We start from the raw sequence: 26495 nt of genomic DNA, 5'->3' as shown, positions 1-26495 counted from the left end.
TTTTATACTATATTCACTATATATATTATAAATATACATATATAGGCGTGTGCATCTATTGCATTTGTGCTGATATATTAATGAAACACTGTCTACATTTAGAATGCCTGTGTTGAAGTATACATTTTTGTTTGCTAAATTTCTTAAAATTTTCATATAGACAGCTTATGTCAATTTATAGCCTCCAAAAATTTGAATTATTTCTAACATTTTTGTTGTCTTTTTTGATATTGTCTGACTTTTTGATCTTGATATAGCTAGTAAAGAAGAAACTATGCCAAATAGTCCTTTTAGTTTACTGTTTTAGTTCACTTTTTAAATAGCTAATGTTTGTAAATCATTATTGTAAACCTTGCAGTTATGTTAGATTTATGCTTATCCTATTGATTCCAAAGAAATCTTTGTATTTTAATGAAATGTGCCCTCTTTGTATTTTTAGAACTTTTATGAACATGTGTTCATAGTACATATTACTGTACAACGAGTTCTTCAGTGAGACATTCTAAAACATGCATACTGATTAAATCCAGTCTCTCTTTATTCACTCTTCAACTCAGTTTTTAGTAACTGTTATTCTATATTGAAGTGCATTTTTGTTCAGTTGTGGGGATTGAACTTAGTTCTGAAACACAGTCCCTATCTTTTTACTTTTTATTTTAGGGCAGGACCCCTTAAGTTGTTAAGCTGCTGCTTAGGGAAATCATAATTATGTCAACTGACTCGTTTAACAAATACCCAGGAGATTAGTTAGGCACACTTCTGGACGTTCCTGGGTGGGCCTTGGAAAAGTTGCTTTGTATATTGTATGTGTTGCCTGATCCTTTCCTCCCTGGAAGCATTCTTTGCTCTGCTTTCTCCTTATCAAGAAATAAACATTTTTCTATCGATCCTTCCACTAATTATTCCTGCCTTGTAACCTCCCATCATGGAATGAAGCCATGAGACCATAACTCATTAAACTTCTATTCATTTAATTTGTGGGTGTTAGGCATTGTATTCCAGTGACAGAAAAGGGACTAACAGAAAAAATTGGTACCTGGAGGGTGCCATTGCCGTCATTGTACCTATCATATGATTTAGAAGCCTTTGGAAATAGTTCAAAGGAGGATTTTAGAAGGATTTGTCAGTCCAAGTTGAGAAGCCTCAAAACAGTTTCTTAGCAGGCACATGTCTAAGTCTCATGCTGATAGGAACAGGAGCAGTAAAGGTCAAGCTCAGGGGGTGTCAGTAAGAAATGATGGCTTTCTTGATAATTAGACGGTTTGCACACTGGCAAAATATTGGTCTGTGTTTTGCCCATATTCTGAGACTGCACAAAACTGAAATTCAGGCATTTAGTGGGCTGATCTGGATGAGGAAATTCCAAGGCAGGCCAAAATGTAGGTTGCGGTAGGGCACTGTCAGGTGTTTATAGCCAAATTTATAGTGAAAATTGGGAGAAAAATTGAAAAACTTTAAGAACCATATATAGAATTAGAACCAAAGGATTATGGCCACTGAAGTTATTAGTATTGTTGGAAACAAACCAAATACCATCGATGGGTGTAGGAAAAAAAAATGTTTATAGAGCATATCAGAAATCAGCAGGACAACACCCACCATAAGCTCAAGTGTTCAAAAATGTAAGCCTGTTATTTGAGAAGAGATCCCTTTACCACTGCTTCAAATGGTCACCTAAGATACTGGTTTGCTGATTTCCCCTTCGCTCTGACATTCAGGCACTTAGATGCAGCTGTAGCTGTGGTTCAAGCTGGCCTCACAAACGTTTAACCAAGACCATATCTTGGTATATTCTCCGTGATACTGGTTTTCCAACATGCAGTTTATAAATGCTATGAGATCAGGGAGGCTTCTACCCAAATTTCAAAAGAAGACCTAAAGAGCCAGACAAGTAGACCTCATGATGACATTGTGTAATATCGTGGAAATAAAGCCAAAGTTACAATGGAGACTCTGGAAAGTCAGTTATACCATAACTGTGAAATGTCTGTCTAGTAAAGCTAGACAGACTGTTGGGATAAAACTGATAAGGCCGCAGGGACAGTGCCATCTAAGTATCTGGAATTCACATCACCACCAGATGCTCTGGCTGTTGACAATTGAACAGTGATTTAACTAAGTATTATTTTGTATATTGCCATCATTTACATAAATGGGCCTATTTCTGATGTCTTGATGCTACGTAATTATTGCTCTATTTATTGATATTGTTTCATAAAAATATTTTGCCTACTTTTCTTTAAACTGCTTCTAATTATTTGGCACATATACCTCTTACTCATAATAATTTTTCTTTTTTAAAAAATACACTTAATGAGCAATTTCTATTTCACAATTGTTATTATGCATGTTGATTCTTATTTATACTTTCAGTTTCTCATACCAGAGAGACAGTGCAATATTTTCATGTGTGTCCATTTTATTCCACTTAAGACCGTGGTCTCAAAGTGCATCCATTGGCCTAGAAATTTCTCAGACTTACCCTTCTTTGTGGCTGAGTAGGGAGTAGGGAAGGATAAAGCAAAGAATGCAAAAGAAAAAGTATGAGGGAAAAAAAAAGGTTAAATTAGAAACAAAGCTTTGTAAATAAGGAGAGGAAAAGGGATGAAGGGAGTAGAGGGGAATGGGAAAAATAAGAAGAATTAAGACATATCATGTACAGGCACAAATTCCCCATGATGAATGTGATGATTTTATGCATTTAAATTATACCCAATCCTTAATTTAAAAAATCCAAAAATAAAATGATGCCTAATGATTTTTGCAATTTCTTCTTCATAAATTTAGAATAAGCTTGTAAAGTTACCTTAAGATCATTACTCGTTTGGAAAGTTTGCATTAAGATAAAAATAATTAATATTTTTGCAACACCAAGTCATTCTAAGAGAAAATGATTTTTTTAAAGTCTTCTAAGTGTCTTTTAAGAGTTTTCAATTCTGTTTAATGTGAATATTATACAGATATGTTCTATTTAACACAAGAAGTATCTTAAAAACCCACACTTACTTGATATTCATTATATGGCATATAATTTATATATAAAATCTACTGATTTTTGTATTTTTGAAAATAGATTTCTGTTTTTGAATTATAATTTTCTTGTAGGTTTAAGTCTTAGTAGATTTCATAAAAATTATATTAGCTGAATATTTCCTATTCTCATTCTTTTTTGTAACCATTATCACAGGTATTATTTTCAAAATAACATATGCTAATATTCACTTTGTTCATTTGGTTAAAAGTTTATATTTCTCCTGCACTATTCATGAAGTATTTGTTATTCTTTTTGACTATTGTACTAATAATTAATATTCAATATCATTAAATACATTTTTATTTTATTGAAAAGATTATGTATGGAGTTGTAAGTGTGTGTAACTATTAATATATTTCTAGTACCAGATTTAAATTATTTTTCACTGTTATTTCAATTGTTTTAAACTTTCAAGTTTAGTCAGTTCAATATAATATATATAAATAGATGTTATAATATTTTGCATTTTTATTTACTGATATATATATTTAAAAAGACATGGCTATAGGGTCAGAAAATAATCTGATTTGTCTTAGATATTTCCACAATTTCTCCATAATAAAATATACTCCAAAAAATAATAGATTAAAAGACAAATAAAAAACAGTGGGGAAAATAACAATAATTTGAAAAGAAATTTAAAAATTTACACAACAGAGACCATTGTCCTCTGTGTGTTCCACACTGTTACTTTTGAAATGTGCCGTCACAAATAACCATCTTATTTTCTTTTAAAACAATTAAAAGAAGACATATTTCTACACTTTCTATGTATACATTGTTAGTTTAACTACAATTGACTGTCTTTTATGAAGTGGCATATATTTGTTTTTGGTATGAGGAACTGAAATTCTGAGCTTATACAGTCAAGCAGAAGCGCAGTTTATCCTCTTAACATGAAATATTTGCCTAAACTTAGACTTCATGTAGGAACTGATAAATTATAACTAAATTGAGGCATGTGAAATGCGCTGCTATACAAATGTGTTTTGAAATTTGCTTCTGAAAGCACTGTAATTAAACTTCCAAATAGTCATAAAATTTTATTTAATAACACAGGAAAATAACTTGAAACTAAATAAAAATTCATGAAATAAACTCAAAGAGTATTTTAAGATAAGAAGGATACACATGCTATCAGGAAAAAAAAAACTATCAGCAAATAGATTTTTCGCTAATTCCGTGTAATTTTGCCTGAGAGTGAAGACACCAGTGGTTACTCATTCTTACAGTGACCTAATTACAAAATCAAATGCATGGACTTTCTGTTCTCTCAAGGGAGATGCATCAACAAAGCGTGGGTATGTGATGGAGATATCGACTGTGAAGATCAGTCAGATGAAGAAGACTGTGACAGTTTCTTATGTGGACCCCCAAAGTACCCTTGTGCTAATGATACTTCAGTCTGCCTGCAGCCAGAGAAACTCTGCAATGGGAAGAGAGATTGTCCTGATGGGTCTGATGAAGGCGATCTCTGCGGTATCACTTATTTAATTGATCTGTCTTTCTCTGAAAATGAGAACCTTTTACCTTGTGATTTTGTTTGTTATGGGAGCATGAATTCCTGTTCATTCCCTTCAATTCCAATTTTAGCATTCAATCTTACATGTATATTTCAGGTACAATATATCTATGCACAATTTTTAAATATGATCAGAAATTTCTGAAAGCAGAAAAGAGCTGAACTGCATCCAACTCATTTAAAAATTGTTGAGCTATGTACAGCATTTAAGGCTCTGAATGTCCATGCTATTCCCACAATTAAAACAATTATGGTTGTCAGTGTGTCACTACATACAGGAGAAACTTTATTCTTGATCTAGGATGGATTTTGCTACTATTCAATGTATTTATACACGTCTAATAATCATTGCACCACAAATGTAGGTTTTAGGAAGAGGGAGAGGCTTGATAATGAAACAAACTGAATATAACCCAGTAAGTATAATGTTTTCTCTCAAATATTTAGTCTTCATCCAATAGCTTTATTTAGTGTCCTTATCTAGTTAAGTGATGATTCCATTTAGATTTAAAGGCACTTTGACTAGCCATTTCTCTTACACCAAAACAACAAATATAAAAGAAAATTGCATTTTCTGCTGTTTGGGGAAAATAGAGATTTATCAAGGAGATTTTAAAAGGTATGTTTTCTAGATAATACTGAAGGTGGCATCAATAGAGTAATGAAGATGACTTTATAGGGTGATAAGAACAACAATGAGCTGAGAGGAGGTTGTGAGAAAATGGCTTTTGGAAATGATGAAGCTTCCTGAAAGTAGAAAATAACTACATTTAGGTCTGCAGTTATCATATTTTTATCTTGATTGAACATTAATAGCATATTGAGTAATACAAAGACTGTTATTCTTTTTTAAATCTATGCAATAAAACATCCTTCAAAGATGCTGTTATTGTGTAAAATAACCTTGAAATGGTAAATAACATATTCTTCATTCGTTGACACTAAGAAACAAGAGATATGACAACAACAAAAGACCCTAAAAATAAAATTATAAAACACAAATTCACGCTACAAATTTGACAGGATTTATTTTTTTACATTTACGGTCTGCTCTCCAAGTCTATCTTCCCTAACATCATGAAGGTTGTAATGCTGTGTGGGCTCTCTGATGGTCTGTTTGGAGGTCTCAGCAGGTTAGGTATAGACTCTTGCCCCCCAAAATTAACAAAGAGCAAAAGTAATGGTCAAATAAGGAAATAATTTTTTGGCGGTGCTGGGATTGACCCCAAGATCTTGGCATCGAGCTACGTCATCTGTCCTTTTCTATTTTTAGTTTATTTATCTATTTTTCACTTTTTTTAAAATTTATTTTGAGACAGTCTCGTTGACTCCCTAAAGTGTCTATGTTGGCCTCAAACTTACGATCATCCTACCTTAATCTCCCAGAGTGCTAAAATGACAGGCCTGACCTGTCATGCATAGTTTAGGAAGGAACTTACTCATATAGCCACACTGGGAAGACAAGGAGGACCAAAGCCTTCATTAGCTTAGTCTAAAGACACTGCCATGAGATTCTGATTTAAACAGGGCAAGAACTGGAAGAAAAAAATTAAGTGAGGGTGCTAGATTTAAATTACTCAATCGAAAACTTCCCAGCAAATTTAAATCAAGAAATGAAAAATAACACTTCTTGGCTTCGTTCCACATACAGTTCTTAGGAGCTGGACCTTTGTTTTGCGCATGTGCCTTGGGTCTCCATGACTTTGACACATCCCTCCCAGTTGTTTGCACCATTATCAACAACTGTTAGACAGTAATTTTTCAAAGTCTATAGGTGGATTTTAACAGAAAGCTGATACAAAGTTTAAGGTGTAAAAGGAGATTATACAAAGTGATAATACAGGCTTCAAGCTTTTATCCTGCTTTTAGTTACCCATCATCACGTTAGGGCCAAGTAAAGGGTCAGTGATCTTTTGCAAAAGTAGATTTTAAGTCTCCATTATATAAGTGCGTTTCAACGTGGAAGAAAGTGTCAAGACTGATAAAACAGAAAGTATATATACACACACGGCACCAGAATGGTTCCGAGAAGTCCCTCAAAGAGGAGATTGCAATGCACTTCTCTCTTAGACTGACTGTTATCACAGAAAAAAGTTTCAGGACTTGTCAGTGTGAGGCCCAGTTCTGGGTTAATGGCTCCCAGCTGGGAAGAAGCCCTCCCTTATCCTGGGTTAGTCCCTCTCATAATCTGAGATGATTGTAGGTTTCTAGGTTTGTCTACAGGAGAATGGAACTGGACATTTTAAAATCTGACAGTACTATATCCCTACAAAATTTGAAAATCACTTTAGTCACTCTTGTCCTAGTATCCTCAGTCTTGAAGCAGACTGAGAGGTGAGATTTTACAGACATTTCTAAAGTGACTAACCTGCCTAAATACACTGTTGAGCAGAGATCTGCAATACCTCGAGGGATCCATGTAAGGGCAATACAGAGATGCCAAACTTTATCCCGCTTTTATTTACCCATGGAGTATGGGGTATCTGCAGTTAAAGATCCTAGATCCTGAGGTAAAGCAGGAAAAAAAAATTGTAAGTAGAAAGGAAACAAAGAAAATCATAATCTTGAAATTGTACTTTTAGTAAAAACTGGATCTTGAGGACACAAAATTGTTGGGAAATTTTTAAGTTTGTTAAAGGTGCACTATGCTGGGACTTTGCTTTTCATCTATAGTTGAACGTTGGCCAATTCATTGTAGCTGTAACTGGACATTTTTACCTGTGACACGACCATCACTTTTCACCTATGAAATGGACCTTTCCTTTATGGATGGGCGAGGCTCTTATCATCAACTATCAGTGGGCTGTAACCCTTCCCTTGGGGAAAGGCCCGTGAGTCTCTCATCTCTAAATTGAACCTATGCTTTTCATAAACTCATATGACCACAGATTTCTACTCCCGCTTTCCCTAAAATTTACCCAGCCCAAAGAGGAACCCAAAGGTTCCTCTTTCTCTTGAGGACCCCATTTTTAAAAATGTCTACACTTTAAAACAGTGCCTAATAAACTTCTGTATTACTCTTGTTGATGTATTTTGAAAATTCTTTTTCTATTATGAAATTCAGTGAACCTCAAACGTGCCCTATGGGTGGGGTGAGTTAAAATCCCCCACATCCACTGTGGGGATGTCCCAGATTACTTTTGCTAACATTTTCTTGTGCCTGTTTCAGAATGAACATAGACTTGGCCCACTCTGAATTACATTCAGTTTAGTCAATATGGTTAGTTACTCATATCTCAAAATGTTTGTTCCCTGTAATTACAGGGGAAGCAGTGCTATCTCTCCAGTACATAACAATACTGCCATGTGCACTATAGGTACGGAAGAAAAGTGGAGAGTTTCCATCTTTTCTCCTTTGATGATGTTAAATTAAGTTAGGAAAAATAAAAAATGATTGACGTTGCAAATAAACATATTAAAATAAAAAAAGAGGGGCTGGGGATATAGCTCAGTGGCACAGCACCTGCTTGGGAAGTGCAAGGTCCTGAATGCCATTCCCAGTACCACAAATGTAAATAAAATGAAATAAAATACAACACCATAAAAAGAGAATTATAAGAAAGCATACTTGTTTTCCTATCCTTCACTCACTTATTAAGTAAGAAAAAGGAAGAAATTCCTTAGTAATTCATTCTCTTTTCACTTTAAAACTAGAAAATCACTTTTGAACGACATTGATATTCCCAGAACCTTGGGGAGCCAAGGCTGGAGGATCCCAAGTTTGAACCTAACCTTGGTATTTTGGGCTTACCTGCACCCTGTCTCAAAAATTAAAAAAAAAGAAAGAAAGAAAGAAAGAAAAATAGGTTGGGAGTGGAGCTCAGTGCAAAACACCAGGGCTCCATCACCAGTAACACACACACACACACACACACACACACACACACACACAGGAATAAAAGGAAAAAAGAAGGTCACTACCTTTGGTTTATCTATTCATTATATTCTTCTGCTAAGAAAATTAGCACAGACATTTCAGAGGATTACAGAGTTGAGGATGTTAAAAAGAATCTAGCTGTGGACACACCAGAGAAATTATGGACACTTGTCCTAATTGCAGCACCTAGCTTAACAACAAAAACCAAAATTAAAGACGGCAAAAGAAAGATTATTGTCTATGTTTACCCAAAATACATAGAAAGAATGAGAGAACAGAAGAATGTTAATATTCTACGCTTACTGAAAAGGAGAACCTTTTAATAATTTCAAGGAAGCGAGATGCTTCAGAGAAGAAACTTGTGTCATTAAGACTGGAGTTCTTTATCCTTGTATTAAACCTATGTTAAATATAGACACAATTGGACACTAAAGCAGGAAGGATAGACTTTACCCATGTGTAATTACTATAACAGGAAAAGAGCCCTTGGCAACTGAACTCAACTTTACTAAAAGGTAAGGCAAGAAATTTTAAGCCCTGGGTGCAGTGAGGAAAAAGCAATAGGCAGTACTAAGAGGTCTATCTGTGCAGCGAAGCCATTTGAGTTTATTAAGTGATTTTTATCTGGAACACAAGTTTCTGTGCCTTCTATTATGAAGTGTGATGGGAGGCAGTGGCACCGCATCTTAGGAATGAAAGAGCAGAGCACAGAGCTGGGAAAGGGAGAAGGAATAACTCCAGGAATGTTTGCATTAAAAGAAGAAAGCCCTAGGTCTTTGAGAGGACAGTTGTGGTTGCCAGAAGATGCACATCTCAAAGGAACAAAGGAACAAAGCTGATATTTCAATTGCAAGGTTGCCAGAATACCTGTTCTTAGAGGACGTGAAGTGTGAAGCTCTACTGTACTCTGGTGGTTAAGTCTCTCACTATGTAGGAAGGGGTCAAGGAGAGGGAGGGCCTCAGATCATCTGGACTGGTCTGTGGTTTTCCTGAACCTAGGTTCAAACTCTGGAGAGGTTTGCCCCCAGGCTCCTAACCAGAGTCTGATTAATGAGAGATTTGCCAAGAAATAATAGAGTTTGAAAGATTTTGCAACATTAATTACAGGTTTAGGCTGAAAGCAGAACTGACAAGAGATTAGCTATGTACAATTGATATTAAATTTGTTTTAGATTTCAAAATCAATTTTGTTTTTCCTAAAGTCTGCCATTTAATCCCTCCGATAGCATCCAAGAGAGGCATTTCCGTACTAAGAGAATAGTGATGTTCAAAATACACTAAAAGCATTGAAACAATTTTTTTCACCTGCTGGGCACAATGACATTTCTTTATAGTAATTCTCTTGAAAAAGAATGTCAATTGAAGTAAAATGGGGCAGATACTTTGAAATGACTGCTGTTTTGAAATGATTATGATTACTGGCGAGCAAACATATTTGAAGAAACCAAAAAATGAATCTCTTTTACTCTTTCTATAATACCAAAGTTGAATTGAATTCTTAGAGAAAACTGTTAATGCAAACATTCTCCTTTTTTATTACTGTAACTTTTTTGATGGTGACAAAAATATGAAAAAGAGTTGAACTGTACAGAAACTTTTAAAATGTAAAAATAGTTATTTAAAACCTTATATGTTAGCCTAATTTTAAATGTAAATACATTTCTGTGGACACTAAAAATATTTGCGGTAGACAAATATTAGTGTAACTTAGCATTTATTAGTTAACAGTTTTCTTTAGTACATCTCGAAATGCATACAGCTTAACTGCCTCTGAGAAGCACTCAAAGATAATTTTCAAGCGAAGAAAAACAAAACTTCTTTCTTCTTTATTCCTATTTATCTACTAGTACACAGTGGTAAGGAATAGTGTGGTTGCAAAAGCAATACTCTACTATTGATCTATTCAAAGGTGTGCATTGTAACATTGAAATTTTCCCAAGCAGACAGTACTTGCTTAGTTTTTGGATAGATACATATAGTTTTATAAAGCTATATTTTATTTTTATCAAATTTATCAAATTTTAACCTCTTAATGCTCAGTGTTATTAGCTATTGTGTATGCAATGATGAACTGAACATATTTTCTATGACTTCTTAGGGTATACAATTTGGTGGTAAATATATCTGTAGTGTAATTACATAGATAACATGTATTTACATATTTACATAAATACATGCATATATATGTGTTAATGATAAAAGAGGTATCTTTCTTTATAAATTCATGATATTTACACAGTGACTACTAGTTGCTTATCATTTCAGCCATAATGCCAGGACAATTTTGAATTTTGATTTTTTGTATATTACTTATTTTGTACCCATGGCCTTACTGAATTAATAAAAAAAAAAAACCTAACATTTAACTTATATTGTACAACTTTCATAACTTAAATATCTTTAGCAATAAAATATAAGTAAATCTTCACATTATCACTACAGATATAGAAAAAATACAGGTATTACACATATATGTATGTTAATGTATTTATTTTAATAAACATAAGTGCAGTGTTCAATTCATTAATGAGTGTGGAGTCCTTGGAAGACATTTTTAACTGATCAGCATAGCTGCCCACTGCTCAGTATATTCCTTTAAATTATAGCAGAGTGGCTGATGGCATCTTATATCTATAAGATGAAAGAAACTACATCCCAAAGTTTTACAGAAATGAAATCGTCCATTCCCATTATATACCATATAAAATTAAGTTTTGCCTTTGGATGAATTCTTTTTAGTATACTTTTACTATTTGTACATAACCTCATAATAAAAGTGAGCTTTCTTATATATATTCATAATATGCGGATGACTTTTAGGCTTAGAGATAATTATGTTAATGATTAGCATTTACCTGAGGAAAACAACTGACGTATCTCTGATCTGCTCCTCTGTTTGTAGATGAGTGTTCCCTGAACAACGGAGGCTGTAGCAACCAGTGTTCCGTTGTTCCTGGAAGAGGAATCGTCTGTTCCTGCCCTAAAGGCCTTCAACTTAACAAGGACAATAAGACATGTGAAATTGTGGATTATTGCAGCAGTCATCTGAAGTGCAGTCAAGTATGTGAGCAGCACAAGCATACAGTCAAGTGCTCGTGTTACGAAGGCTGGAAGCTGGATGCAGACGGCGAAAGCTGCACCAGTGTGGGTAAGTCTGGGCTTGGATGTGTGATGTTTAGTCTCTGAGCGGAACACTCTCAGAATACATGAGAAAATTAGTAACGGAATTCAACTCATTTTAAATATAGTACTTGATGCTAGTAAATGATTTTAGAGCTACTCCCAAACCTTCTGATGAGAAAACATTACAATAAGCCTTACTATTTAAACCCATTGAATTAGACTATTTTTTCCATTAGATTCTTTTTCCTTGAATATTGCCTTCATTATCATCCTTTCTGTTAGCTTGTTTTGAATTCTCTGAAGCATTTACCTTATATCTGAGAACGCTTTGAAGACTCCCGAAGTCTATCCCTGTAGCACATTTCCAGTTATTTCTACTTTTCATGAAGTCATGTCTTGCTCTGACTGTGTTTGTCTTCTGCTGGACCATTTATAACATTTTGTTGATTCTCTAGATGCTATTCATAGTGGGGGAAAGAAACAAAAGCTTTAGAATCTGATATTTAACTCTTAACCTTGCAGTGGTCATTTGTTATATGTATGACACCAGCCACCTTACATAAAAACTTTTCAGCCTCTATTTTCTCATTTTCGAGTAATGATGCCCTTTCTTCCATATGCCATGTTGCAGGAATATCATGAGGCATTTAGTGTATCCCACGTCCATTAAATGCTTAGAGACTGAATGCTTCCCGGTCTGAGTTCACAATCTGCAGGGGTTCATGAACTGTGGTGTGCTCTTACGCTGCTATTTCTTCCAACTTCTAGATAAAATTTAACATTTCTTTCACTGTTTATCAGTACCACAGACCACAGATGCTATTATCAGCAACTATACATTTGTTTCCAATGGAAATAACAGGAATGCATATATATATATGTCAAAGTTAGATATACATAAATCAAAGTATTTCTATATGTGTGTGAATTTCACTTATGTTCATAATTTAATAATCACTACAAAGTTAATTATAAGAATCATGTAACCAATTGTTTGACACAATTATCAAATTCATAAATTAAATCCTCTGGATGCTTCAACTTTTCGCAACACAAAATGGAATGAGAATAAAGAATAAAATAGCTCATCAAATAAGGTGAATTTTATGCCATCAAATCAGAAAACTAGCATCTAAGTGTTTTTTTAATTTCCATAACTGTATTCTAGTATATTTGTTTTCTTATTTATATATGCTTTTAATAAGCATTTCTATTAATATTTTTGAACTTTTAAAACTTCCTGAGGAATCTTCAAGCTTCTTTATATTTCTATGAGCCCACACATCCTAAATTTTATTCATGTTATTTTTTTACTTAGTAATACTTTCACATCTTTTTCTCTGCAAATCTGGGATGTTACTTGAGATCTACTGACATAAATCTTTCTTGATTAACTGAAACTTTTTCCAGTGACTCTTATTCCCCATTTACTTCTATTTTCTGTGACTACAATATATTGTTGTGACGTTTTTATATTCTTATATGTATTTTCTCATTTATTTTATCAATAAAATAAGAATTTTGAAGTCAGAAATAAATTAATAGATTTTTCTATTGTGTTTACATATTATTTAGCCATTTCAGATAAAATAATATGAAATTAATAAATACAATGTTTTCAGATGAAATATTTTAATATTCTATTTTAAAATTTATTTTATTTTGCAGTTAGCATTTTAGTTGTTTTATTCTGGCTATTGACATTTGAATACAAAAGTAATACTGCTCATAATAACATCAAGAAAATTTAAAAACAGGGATTAACTTAGCCAAGAAAATAAAAGACTGCAACAAAAACTATGATACTCCAAAAATCCAGTTCAAAGAGGACATCAGAAAATATTCCTTGTTCCTTGATAGGTACAACCAATAGTGTAGTAATTGTCATACATCCAAAATAGATCTACAGACTCCATGCAATTACAATCAAAATATAACAACATTCACACAGAACTAGCAAATTCAATCCTAACCTGCTTACAGAACTATGAGAGACCCAGAATATCAAAAGCAAACTTGGCAAGAAAGGCAAGGCAAGAGACATCACAATTTTAATTTTTTAGTTATATAACAAAGTGACAGTGATAAAGATAGTGTGGTACAGGCACAAAAACAGACATGTGGATCATAAAACAGAGTAGAGATCTCAGAATCAAGCTCAGGCAAATTCAACTGTCTGATCTTTGCCAAAGGGGCCAAAAACTTATAATTGAGGAAAGAGAGATTCTTTAGCAGGTAAGTGCTGGAAACTAGCTATATATATGCAGAAGACTCAGAGCATGTCTCTTGGCATGTCCTTAACTAAAATCAAAATATATCAAAGAACTACATATTAAAATGGAGACAATTAACCTAATAGAAGATAAAATAGGTAAAACTCTTGAGGATGTAGGTAAAATTTTCTAAACAGACCCTCAACTGAACAAGAAGTATATCAAAAATCAACAATTATTACTTAAACTCAGAAAGTTTTTGCATAGCTAAAGAAAATAAATAACAATGTGGAGAGATAGTCTACAGATTGTGTTAAAAATTTTTCTAAGGTACACCTCGTATAAAAAGGATTCATATCTAGAATATATAAAGAAATTTAAAAAAAAAATATATATATATATATATATAAAACCCTAATAAAAGACTCAGTCAAAAATTGGGAAACTAGAGTGAAAAACAATGATAGAGAAAACACAATACAAAGCCCAATGAATACATGAAAAATGTTCAAGTTCCCTGGTCATTATGGAAATGCAAATTAAAACAATACTATCATTTCTTCTACTCAAAAAATAATGGCTATTATCAAAAAGTCAATAATAACAAATGTTGTCAAGATAGTGGCAAAAGGGAAACTGTCTGCATTTTGAGTGGGAACATGAGCTAGTAATACCACTATAGAAACCACAATGAGATTTCTCAGAAAACTAAAAATATCTATCACATTTGATGTGACCATTGCCCACCTAAATAGCTTTCCAAAAGAATCAAAAATATCATAGTACATTGATCCACGCATACTCATGTTCAAAGAAGCACATTCCATAATACCTCAGTATTGGAAGCACCCTATATGTCTATCAACAGATGAATGGATAAATCAAATGTGGTATTTACACATGATAGAGAATTACTCTGCCATAAATAAAGATAAACGAGTCATTCACAGGAAAATAGATGTATCTTGAGAACGTAAATGTTAATGCAGTAATTCAGACACACAAGCTTAATTATTACATGTTTCCTCTTTTATGAGAAACCTAAAGTATAAATAAAGAGCAAAAAGAGACAGTAGGAAATAGGGAGATAGATCTTTTTCAGAGGGATGGGAAATCAAGAGATGGAGGGTGAGGAGAAGGAAGCAGAGGAAGTGGATGACACACAAAGAGAAAAGATGGTACGTACACAGGGAATTTTAACATTATATACTACAGACGGATACTAACAAAGAAGATCATCTTTAAAAAATACAATTAGACTTTAAATATCTTCTTTGTTTCTGACATATTACTTGAATGTATTTCTTCAGAACACTTTCTACTGAATTCAGCACTCATACTCACTTATCTTGATAAGATAAGATACGATAAGATAAGATAAGATAAGGTAAGGTAAGGTAAGGTAAGGTAAGGAAAAGAAGTACAGGTTCATGCGGTATGTTAAAGTCATCAATCTCCATTGTTTTTGCCCTTGAATTTGCCTCTTCAGTTCTCTCATGTTTTCTGGTTTTTGCCCACTTCTCCTTCCTAAATTCTTTATAGTCTGATATTTACTGCCTTGCTGGATTGAGTCTATTTTCTATCAGCTCACTCTCGACATTTAAAAAATATAATATTTTTCCATAAATACTATGTTTATGCCTTTTACTTTTATTCAGTGTCTTATCAGTATCATTTTACTTGACAATCTCAGTGACATATTTTGTGAAGTCTTCTTTAATTTATAATTTATTCAGTGTCATTTCCCTAAAATATTGGTTTAGTTTATGTACATCCAGGCTATTATCATTACTAAGTGCCTTTTTTCTATGCTTTCTTTGCTTCTCTTATACATCCAACTGGTCATTTTCAACAATGTCTAGTAATGTTGCAAATAATACTATAGCATTCTTTATATTTTCTCTTAACCTGAATTTGTTTAGATTTTGAATATTCTCCATAGTTCTTGATGTAGTCAGGGGTTGTGAGGAGAACAATTAGAAATAAGGACACAGAATTTACTATATTATTTTATGATGGTCAACCAGAGTTAACACAAGAAAGTGCAAAAAATCTGTGCACAACATTGAAGATATAGAATGCTTAGCCAAAGGCCTGAATCCCACAACAATATCCTGCATGATTTCAGATGAACACATATATATAACCCATGACAATGCCTCCAATGAGTTCAACTAGAGGTCTAGACCCAAAAGGACTCACAGCAGTCTTTTTTATGAATCTGTGCTGGAAGACCCAAAGGTCAGTGGTGGAAGTTACAAAGTCTATGCCAGCAGGGTTAAGGAGCTGCGCTAGTAGGTTGAGGGCTCTACAAAAAGACCAGGGCTGTCCTGAAAAGAACCACAGCCATTCTAAGCACCATGGAAACCCAAGCTCCTTCAATGATAAGAACAATCGAGTACATGCCAGAAAGCCAGCATGATGAGTTTGTCCTGGAGGTTAAACAGCATACGTCTTCCCCTATAGAGCCAGGAAGTGATGCTGGATGCAAAGACCAGAGCTCCTTCAAAATGAACCACAGCCACTATCACCAACAAGATCCCGAACTCCTCCAATTTAATTCATAAATTGCTGTCTTCTTGTATATTATAATCTCTCACTTACCGTTTTTTAATTAGTTCTGTGTTTTTATTAACTGAGCTCTGTGTGCATCTGTTGTTTCTAACCACTAGATTTTGCCACATTGTACCTAGTTTACATTCAAGGTGTATCAAACTAAGACTTTTTATGGACATATGTATATTTCAAATATCTGTAGAGAAGTTTCCTTAGGATCAGTATTAGTGAGTCACAGACTGTGCTCATACTTATTATGATTAAATAGAACTTGCTCAGAATAGGTGTACACTCTACATTTTTATCAAGAGTAACTTCTCCAAAATCCCCTACATCTTGGGTCGCTCTCAAAATCACCCAACTCTCCAGATTTCTTCTCTACTGTAAATGTGATATAAAATAACATATTATTGCTTTATGTTGTTTTTCTTATTATTTACAAGTTTTAGCGTTTCTTCCTTTAGTTCTTAGCATTTTACATGCTTCAATTTCATTTGATTTTTGCCTTAAGATTATTGTCTTTTCTTATTAACTCTGTTTTGATCATTAGATATTCCAAATATCTACTTCATTTATTCATCTATTAATTTCATTCACATTGACTTTTCATGAATATTTTCTCTTTCTTCTTTATTTCATTCTTGTGCTTCATTCCTTTAAATTTTTTCTACTTAATATTTGATGTCTTCCATGGAAAATATTATTTGATTTTTATGTCATTATTTCAAATATGTGATAAAAAATTCCTAAATACCATCTGAAAAACACACTGAACCAAACTATGTCCTACAAAGAGAAACATTCATTTGTCCTCTAGTCCAATGTCAATGATATCCTTGTCCCCAACTGAAACTTCTTGTCAGTGACCTTTACTATTCATATTTCTAAAAGTATTACGGCCTTCTGAGCTCAGATCAGAGTCACCCATCCAGATCTACTCACAACAGACTAAGAGATCTACTACAGATCTCCAAAACATCTCCCACAAACAAATTTCAAAGGATTGTAAACTATGTGACCAACTTTAGTCACAGCAATGATACCACTTTTCAAATAGCAATTTTTCATTTTAATCAGCTTACTTGTTTCTGGGACATAATAATCAGTATCCACAAATTAAAGGAGGAGAGTTTTAATTTGGCTTATGTTTCAGGGGATTTCAGTTTATGGCCAACTGGACACAAGAGGGATACATCATACTACAGCAAAGCTACTTACTGAGTTTGTTGGACACACAGGAAGGGAGTTACCCCAAACAGGAAAGGGCCAGAGACCACATTGAGTCACATTCTACAGGCATACCCAGAATTACACTCACTAACCCTCTGAGTGGTACAATCAAGTTAACACAAACAAGTTCAATGGACAAACCAAGTATATAATTATTTTGTTCTGACTGATACAAAGCTGAATATTGATGTGCTGAACAATTCGACTAAGTTTATTCAGACTACAAGATTATGAACATTGGTAGCACAGGCATAGGGATCTGCCTAGTAACCACCAAGTAAGCCCAATATATCTCTTCATAGAATCTCTTTTGTTAAACCATTGGATATTTCTCCTTAGGTATAGGATAGACTAAGAACGCCAGAGCTAGTTTTTTCAACACTTTACAAGTCATGTGGTTGTGGTTCAGAGTTCGATTTATGTGCTAAAATTCCAAGAAAACAGAAGTTTTTCATTTTACCTTTCTACTGGAACTGGTCTCATTTTTTTTTTCATTATACAATCAATACATTTTTAAATGAATGAGTTTTGACTTTAACATTTCACTTAACTTACTCAAAGCATATAAATGTTTTCTTAACTCTATCAAAAATAAATCTAATTTCAGATCCTTTTGAAGCATTCATCATCTTTTCTATTCGCCATGAGATCCGAAGGATTGATCTCCATAAAAGAGACTACAGTCTACTGGTTCCTGGACTGAGAAATACCATCGCACTTGATTTTCACTTCAATCAAAGTTTGCTGTATTGGACAGATGTTGTAGAAGACAGAATATACCGGGGCAAACTTTCTGAAAGTGGAGGTATATATGTTATTGTTTCACTTACTCTTTAAACTACTTTTCAAATAAAATTCCAATATGTACTTCATTAAGAAAGATTTTAATTAATCATTGACTTTTGGTTCTCTATCCCATCTTTTTATTATAAAACCAGAAATATCACACATATATACGGATGATATGTTGAAGGAGTGTAGTGGTGAAAGGTGACTCTATTTATACAATGCTTAATTTTAGAATGTCCCACAAATTATCATGAAGAACGTTATTTACTATGGGGAGAAAATCAATTTCTATGTACTTATCATCAAATTGTTGTAAGTTAAAGTAACTTGCTTTTTATTTAGTAGTATCATTCTGTAGAGGTCAAACAGTGAAGTTTGTACAAAGACTGCTAACATTGGCTAAATAGTTTTGCCATAGTTTGTATAAACTAAATCTTTCTTAAGTAAAAGACTTTAAGATAAATATATTCAATATTTCACTGGAAATTTTGCCTTTATGTAGCATTTTGAGAGAAAAATATTTGTATGATATTGCTAATTCCTCTCTAAAATGTACTTGCAATTTTGAAAAATAATGTATAAATACATAATTATGATGTTTGAATTTTGGCTATGTATCATCTTAATTTAAAATGATGGATTTAGATCCCTAGAATTAGACTGTTAACTATTAAATAAAACAGTTTTAAACTTTCTAATCAAAGCTACTTTTAGTGTCATAAAGTATGATGTTATCCAATTAGAAAAAGAAGTGTTTTTCAAATGAAGCTTTTAAACATTTTATAAAAAAATTATACACTGCATAAATAAAATAATGATGAACCTTTCCACCACATTGCTTATTTTTCTTCAATTCACAATAATTTCTCTTTCTTTTGCATTTGTCCTTGTTATATCTCTACATTTTATAGCCATGTGAGGTTTATTTTGGGATTATTTAGGGATTATTTTGTTAAGGTTAAATACAGTAATAATTACTTTATCCATGATGTGTCTAAAGAATGAAAATTTTGAATATTTTATTATCCACAAAGTATTTTGCCCAAAATAACTTTTCTATTTTATTCAACCCTTGAAGTTCAACATTTGAATTAAATGTCACTATCTTTAACAGAAACAAGAAATGCTTATTTGCCATGTCATATTAGTACTAGTTCCAAAACCGTTTAAAAATATCACCCTATTGTTAATGAAAAGATTTATGAATTTAAATCTTGGAATTTTAATATTTGGAAACAGTTTCTTCTGCACTAGGGAGCACCTCTACCCTCTAACTCACAGTTAAAATCAGGTATAATTCCTTATACCGCTGATTGTAAGCGGGTCTTTCTTTGGTGCTTCACACATCCCTTGAGTGGCTGCACATTTTGGTTCTCCCTCTTCTACAGGTGTCAGTGCAATAGAGATTGTCGTGGAGCACGGGCTGGCTACTCCAGAAGGTCTGACTGTAGACTGGATAGCAGGCAACATATACTGGATAGACAGTAATCTGGACCAAATCGAAGTGGCCAAACTGGATGGTTCGCTAAGAACTACACTGATAGCAGGAGCCATGGAACACCCCAGGGCCATTGCATTGGACCCAAGATTTGGGTAAAGAAATTTATTATTTACACATACATTTTATATGAAAATAATCTTTCAGTTTAATATTGAATTTAACCCATATATTAAGGACCAAATTCTTGTTTGAGCATATATATGCATATATGTGCATACTTGTGTGTTTGGTTGTGCGTAGAGTACAGCAATAAATTTATTTCCACAAGTTTGATCAGAGGATAGTATATATGTACTATTAGAGTCTCAAAGTACTTTTATTCTAAATATGGGCATTAGACCCTATTGGAAGCTATTACAACTCTTTTTCAAAGCAGTAATTTAGTGTAGTTCTCTTCACTCTGACAAAGAAATACTGTAATTGTTTCTAATGGTTAGAAATCATAGGGCCGGCCTTTGTCCTATATTAGCACAGATGTTAACCACCTCACCCTTTATTTATTTTGCATTTTGTTGAAGTCAGTTTAAAGGAAATATAAAATAATGTTGAAGGATCCCAGCAGTGATATGCTGACTGTTGGAAATCTTAAAAGACAAAATACAAGATCCTGGAAAACAAGGTTAAATATTAAGTGATTCAGGCTACTGATCTGTCTTCCTGATTAATTTTTTTTAAGGAGTAAGAAATACCTTAGGTATCAATAGATGTGAGTTCCAGGTCCTACTCTTTCATTCTCTATGGGTAAATGAAGTGTATTATTTTCTTTAGGTTCTCATTTTTCACTATCTAAATGTAATTAGACTAACTAAAAGTAATTTTCTCTATATTTTTCTCCTGATCCACCTGCTTCTCTTCTTCCTTTTTCTCTCTTCTCTTCTCTTGTCTTCTCTTCTCCAGGGACTTGTTGACTGCTAACTTGTGCAGCTTGGGCTTCAACGTGAAATATTCTTTAAAGTGTTATAATTACAGGCATATACCCCCATACTTGACTTTTAAACAAGATGCAACTGATGTTCAAGAATATTTATAATTCTGTTTATTTATTTTATTATTATTGAATTAGCAGTTAATTTGCAAATCCAAACCTACTATCAAATCAAGAATATTGGATAGGAATATTTTGAGAGGAATTTGGAGGTCACGTTCCAGGAAGAGCGGGGAGTAAAACAAAATGGAGTTTAATGAAATACAGCAGAGAGAAAAGCTTCCCTTGGGTTTAAATTTGCTTCCTGGATGCACACTCTGGCTTTCACTCCGGTCTACTGCTCAAAACTCAGATAAAAAATAGAACATGAAGTTTGTTTTCCTTTTCTTTAGTCCAGATACTGAAATTAAAGGAGCAAAGCAACTGGCTGAAACAGGGCTTCCACATTAGCAGCTTTCAGTGAGGCATTTGCTTTTCTTTCAATGGTTTTTGAAATATATTTAAATCAATTGTCAAAATTTAAAATATTGAGATATTTTACCTAATGTTCTAGATTCTCATTCCCTTTGAAACTGGGGAAATATGGTAATAATAAACTGAGAAGTAGATTGATTTTTTTTTTTTTTTTTTAGCCTGGAGGGATGTTCTCTAATTTACACAGTCTACACTTTACTCAGTTCAGGTGCTACCATCTGTAGTAACAGTTCACCTGCAAACAGCCTGTTAGGTTTAATGAGAAAAGCTCTTATTTTTCAACACTATATTCCCACAGTACAAATAGGTTGCTGATTCTGTTCGTATACCACTCACAAAGGTACTAGCATATTATCAACAGAGGTTTTCTTTCCAGTGTAACCACTACTGATGTGCATATTTCACCTATCAAACCCATACAAATTGGACCAGCATCTTATTCGCATAAAAAACTATCTGTGTAACAGTAGAAGATGTGGTGTTAAATGCATAGTAACATAAGAAGAAAAGTAAATTCTTCCTAAATAACAAGTGGCACCGCAGAGAATAACAAAAAGCAGGTGTATGGAAGTTTTGAATCTGGTGTGAATGAACAAAGTAGTGTTGGGAGTTGTTTCACTTTCTACAGCATTAAATTCACGATATTTATAATACAGTCGTTTATCTCAGTTTATTTGGAGTATATCCAACCTTAGAGGAAAGAAGAGAAAAAGCAAAACAGAAACACAAAGGACACACAACTTGCTATGTAAGTGAAAACACCAAACACTAAGTGATATAAAAGGATTTCCAGAAGTAAAATATCCTCTAGTATCTAATATTAGTCCAGAAACTAAGCCATGTAGCAAAAACTTGATGATGTTCCTGGGAAAGAGGATGCGTTCCATTCTAATTGCTACTATGAAATTTGAAATTAATTAATATAATTAGAGTGGCAATAAGTATTTAAAAACAGCAGAAAGAAATAACACATAAAATTGTTTCTAGCATAAAAGACCAAAGTTCAGATGGCAATACTAATTTATTCTAGTCTAAGAGTTAATTGAAAGGTTGACAGGTGTGAATGTTATGATTTGATAGGACTTTTTATTCAAATTATTTTATGGAATTTGATATGATTAACATATGAGATTTGTTTAAACACCTTAAGCAATAATTGTAGCATTTAAATATAAAAACTATGAATATCAAATAGTTTCATTATTATTGGATATTTTCTAAAATGTTCTGAGATTCTCACAAACATTAGAAGTTTCCAAAGGAAATTTTCATATAGGAAAAATAAGCTTACATACATATGCACACATATCCAGACACGATACATACTGAAAAGCAAAGCACAAAAAGAAACAATGAAAAGTAATTATATATAACTGTATCCTACTATCTCAGAGCTATATAAGTAGGAAGACCTGATTTTCCTTTATTTCTCACAAAATACGTGAAGAAAATGAATCAGCATTGATATTAGTTTGAAAGCTTTTTAAACTTATAATGCAAGTTTATATTTTCAAAAAATCCACCAGATTATTTTAGGAGGTATGACTTGTGAAAATGTTATCAGCATTCCCTACAAAGTCATAGATTGTTCATAGCAAGAAAATTGCTCCCAAGTTTATGAAGTCTGTCATAGCTCTTTTTATATATACTGGTGCTAAATAAATGCTTGTTAAATAAATGAATGGATACATATGAGTTCATTTACATGCAGCATATAGGTACCCAAGTATGCATTTTAAGGATATAGTAAAAGACAGGCAATGGAGAATAGTATAAACTTTGTTTATGTAATAGATAAAAAGAAAGGTGTGCAGTGAGCCACTTTGTTCCCTCAGTATGGTGAAAAAACAAATAGTCCATAACATTATCCCTATAAAAGAATTTTACTTTCATGTTAAGTTCTTATAGTAACCAAGGTCCATCTGACGTTTTAAAAATACCAAATAGGAACTGTTTTCAATTAACTGTGCTTAACACAGCATCATAGTCATTGGCTTTCACTTTATATTAAGAGAGGTATTTGACAGCATGCTACATTTTTTCACCCTTTGTGTTTTGACCCAGCCTCCCAAGTGACAAGTTATTCTGAGATGGCAAATTGGGGCTCTTAGGGAGGAGCCATTTTTCTTTCTTTCCATTTTAAGGTAATACACTTATTGCTAAGGTGACCTGAAAGTGTAAATGAATCCTTTTTAAACATCAAGTTTATTATTAGGGAGTAACAAGCATCAGAGAGTTCAGAATCTACAGTGTAGTCAGTCAATTCCTGATTCTTTAATGCTTTTATTCTGTGCTATTGCATGGCATCTTTCTGCTCCATTGCTAGTGTTTATTTGTCACTTGTACTGTAATATTAACTGGATTGTGCTATAAGAGTTACATGGTGAAAAAATTATGATGATTAGCGATACTTCTAAATAAAGGTTTAAATTTATCTGGGAATATACTAAATGAAACTAATTTATAGCCATCGTTGGTTTTAGAAAACCTAAAACCTATAAATCAATAAACCCCAGTTTTCTGAGGGTCATTCATATTTCTTTTTGCAGCTTGACCTGATAGATGAAATTGTTCCTTTCGTGCCTATAAAGATAGCAGTTGTTCATGATCTGTTTGCCCAATTTAATCCAGGTGCAAACCAACCCACAGCTGCAGAAACTGAAGAATCCACGGACTATAGTTTCCCTTTTAAAAGCAATTGTCACTGGATATTTCTGTATGTCCTGTAAAAGATATTCTGCCTTTGTGCATTTGGAGAAATAATGTTATCATTGAAATCTTAATACATTTAAAATATATAAGGAAATAGAGAAAATCATTTTGTTAAAATATGACATTTTAAGGTCTATAAGAATAGCTACAATTTCATGAAGCAATGATCCTTGAAATCAACTTGGTTTTTTTAAATCTATTTTTAAGATTGGTTGTGTGAACTGTTTCATGACAAGGCTAAGAACACTTTAGGGTAGCTAATTCTACAACTGGTTACTTTATAACAAGTTACAGAAATTTCCCAATAACTTAGTGAAAGTTTAGTATTACAATGATCACTTTGGACGAAACATATTCACACTGGAAGTGTGAAGAAATGAAGGGATCACTTACATTAGAATGATGTAAAAGGGAAGAAGCTACTCAAAGGGAAATTATAATGTCTAACCAGTCTTGTATGCATGCATCTGGTAGCCTGAGCAATTAATTTGAAGATAACAATATGCAATATAGCAACCATTGTTAAATTCACATCATCTTGTTTTGAAATCCTATAATGCCATTGTTTTGTTTTTCTTGTTATCTTTGCTTTCTTTTTTTGTTGTTGTTGTCATTGTTGTTTTTATTTTAAACAGGATAAAACTAAGGAAAATAAAATAAATCAATCAAAACAAACCAGTGTAAGTGATACAGGATTTCAAAACAATACAAAATCAACAATAGTTACCATAATGCCTCTTACTGTCCTCATAATAGCTGCAGATACCTTCAAATATAGTAAAAACCAAACAGAAAAGAACAGAACCAATAAAAACAAAACAATGAATGTAATAAAAGACATTAAAAGAAGAGAATAGTGAATCCAAAGTGGCTATCATAATAGGTCTTGCTATTTTTGAAATAGCTGCTCATGCCATTGGATATAACAAAATAAAACAAAACAAAACAGAGAAAAACCCAACCCAGCAAAAAAATGAAAATGATACAAGATTTCAAAACAAGATAATAGGGAATTAACAATAGCTATCGTTTTCAGAAGGAGATTCCCCCTCTAGATGTCACATTGCATACCACTATCCTCTGAATAGAAGATCAGACCACTGGCCCCAGCTTATCAAAACACCACAAGCGTCAATTGCGTTTTACTTCAATAGCTATCATCACAGCCTGTGTTTCTCTGGAGCCGGTCACTTACTGGGGCAGAGGGCATTGGCATTTCTGATTTGCCAGCCTGCAATCCAGAAGGGGATGAGGTCTGGCTGCCCCTTGGCTGCAGGGGCCCACCACACAGGGCACTGGTTTGCAAGCAGGACTTGCTTCTTGGTGGATCCTTGCTTTCTACTTGCTTTAGTCTGCAAATGGTGCTAACTCATTGAGAAAGGCTGGGATCTGGCTATCTCCTCACCAGTAGCAACCTACCCATGATCTTTTTGTTGTTTTTAGTTGTTTTTTGGCTTTTCTGTTTAATTCTCTGTAAAATAATAAATGCATAGAACAAAACTTCTGAAATAAATAAAAAAAGAATGTTGTAAATTATGCTAAGCCATTTTTTATCACCATTAAAATATAATATCCTATTTCTAATAAACCTAATATAGAAAATGCAAAATTGCAAAACCGTTGATATACGAATTACACTTGCTACACTATATAAGGTGTAACTGGGTAAAAAAAGGGAGACACCATTTCTCCACTTGACATAGAAGTAGAAAAGAGTGCTTCAGAAATACCTGTGTCAGCACTGCAGTGCAAAGTAGGCATTATCTAACCTGACGGTGTCATTTCCAAAATACTCAAAATTGCCTATGAATCTAAAATTCACTAAATTCGTATTCAAGGATTGTTTTGCCTATTCTTTTTTAAACTTGCTCTCTTTCCTACATAGCATTAACAAGAGGTCATCAAAACTGTTACTGATGCTATGATGATATTTTCTATTTTATGTCATATGCTTTGGTGCTGCTTTAAGAAAAGCTGTCAAATAATAAACTTGTGTTAATAGAGATGTATTCATCTAAAATTTTTTGGAAGTGAGATCTGGTCCATTTCATATTCATTGTTTTCAAGAAAGATATTTAGCTATTTACTTAAAGAGCCTATTTGTCTAATGCTAGTTAATCTTTTACATTTTCTATGGACATAGTAGTATGCTGTATTATTTTGGGGTTAATTTTGCTTATAAATTACTTCATACTAATGTCCCCAGGAAATTAGTACCTTTTTATCCAAAACAATACAATCTTTAAATATAAATCTTTTCACCAAAACCCTAACAATACTATTTAACAAGAGTCTTCTGGTACATTTTAGACATTTTTAATCATTTATTTATTTTTTGAAGTACAATTTTATTGTAGAAAGTTCAAATACATAAACTAGAAGGAATTGCATAATAATTCCATTGTGTATGTTACTGTGTTTCAAAAATTATCAATACATTCTTCTTTGGCACGTTACTGTTCATTTTATTCTTTCTCAACCATTTAAATTATTCAGATATTTTGTGTCCAAAGAATAAACAATTGAGATACTGTGCTTG

The 26495-nt window shown here is 33.1% G+C and overlaps 1 protein-coding gene across 7 annotated transcripts in view; it reads left to right on the top strand.

The window, feature by feature from the left end:
• Lrp1b (LDL receptor related protein 1B) overlaps positions 1 to 26495 on the top strand; it is a 1703137-nt gene that overhangs the window by 1108029 nt on the left and 568613 nt on the right. For all 7 annotated transcript variants that reach the window (XR_010050782.1, XM_063259026.1, XM_063259028.1 and 4 more), the window contains 4 exons: positions 4313 to 4513; positions 11336 to 11581; positions 18163 to 18360; positions 19733 to 19937. Coding sequence is in view for 6 of the 7 variants with exons in the window: in XM_063259026.1 (XP_063115096.1) it covers positions 4313 to 4513; positions 11336 to 11581; positions 18163 to 18360; positions 19733 to 19937 (850 nt within the window). In the remaining variant the exon portion in view is untranslated. The remainder of the gene's footprint in view (positions 1 to 4312; positions 4514 to 11335; positions 11582 to 18162; positions 18361 to 19732; positions 19938 to 26495) is intronic.

Source organism: Cavia porcellus, unplaced genomic scaffold (assembly GCF_034190915.1).
Source record: "Cavia porcellus strain 051 isolate PalLab524CR breed Dunkin Hartley unplaced genomic scaffold, mCavPor4.1 scaffold_12, whole genome shotgun sequence".
Taxonomy (NCBI): Eukaryota; Metazoa; Chordata; class Mammalia; order Rodentia; family Caviidae; genus Cavia; species Cavia porcellus.
This window is presented reverse-complemented; position numbering and strand designations above follow the sequence as displayed.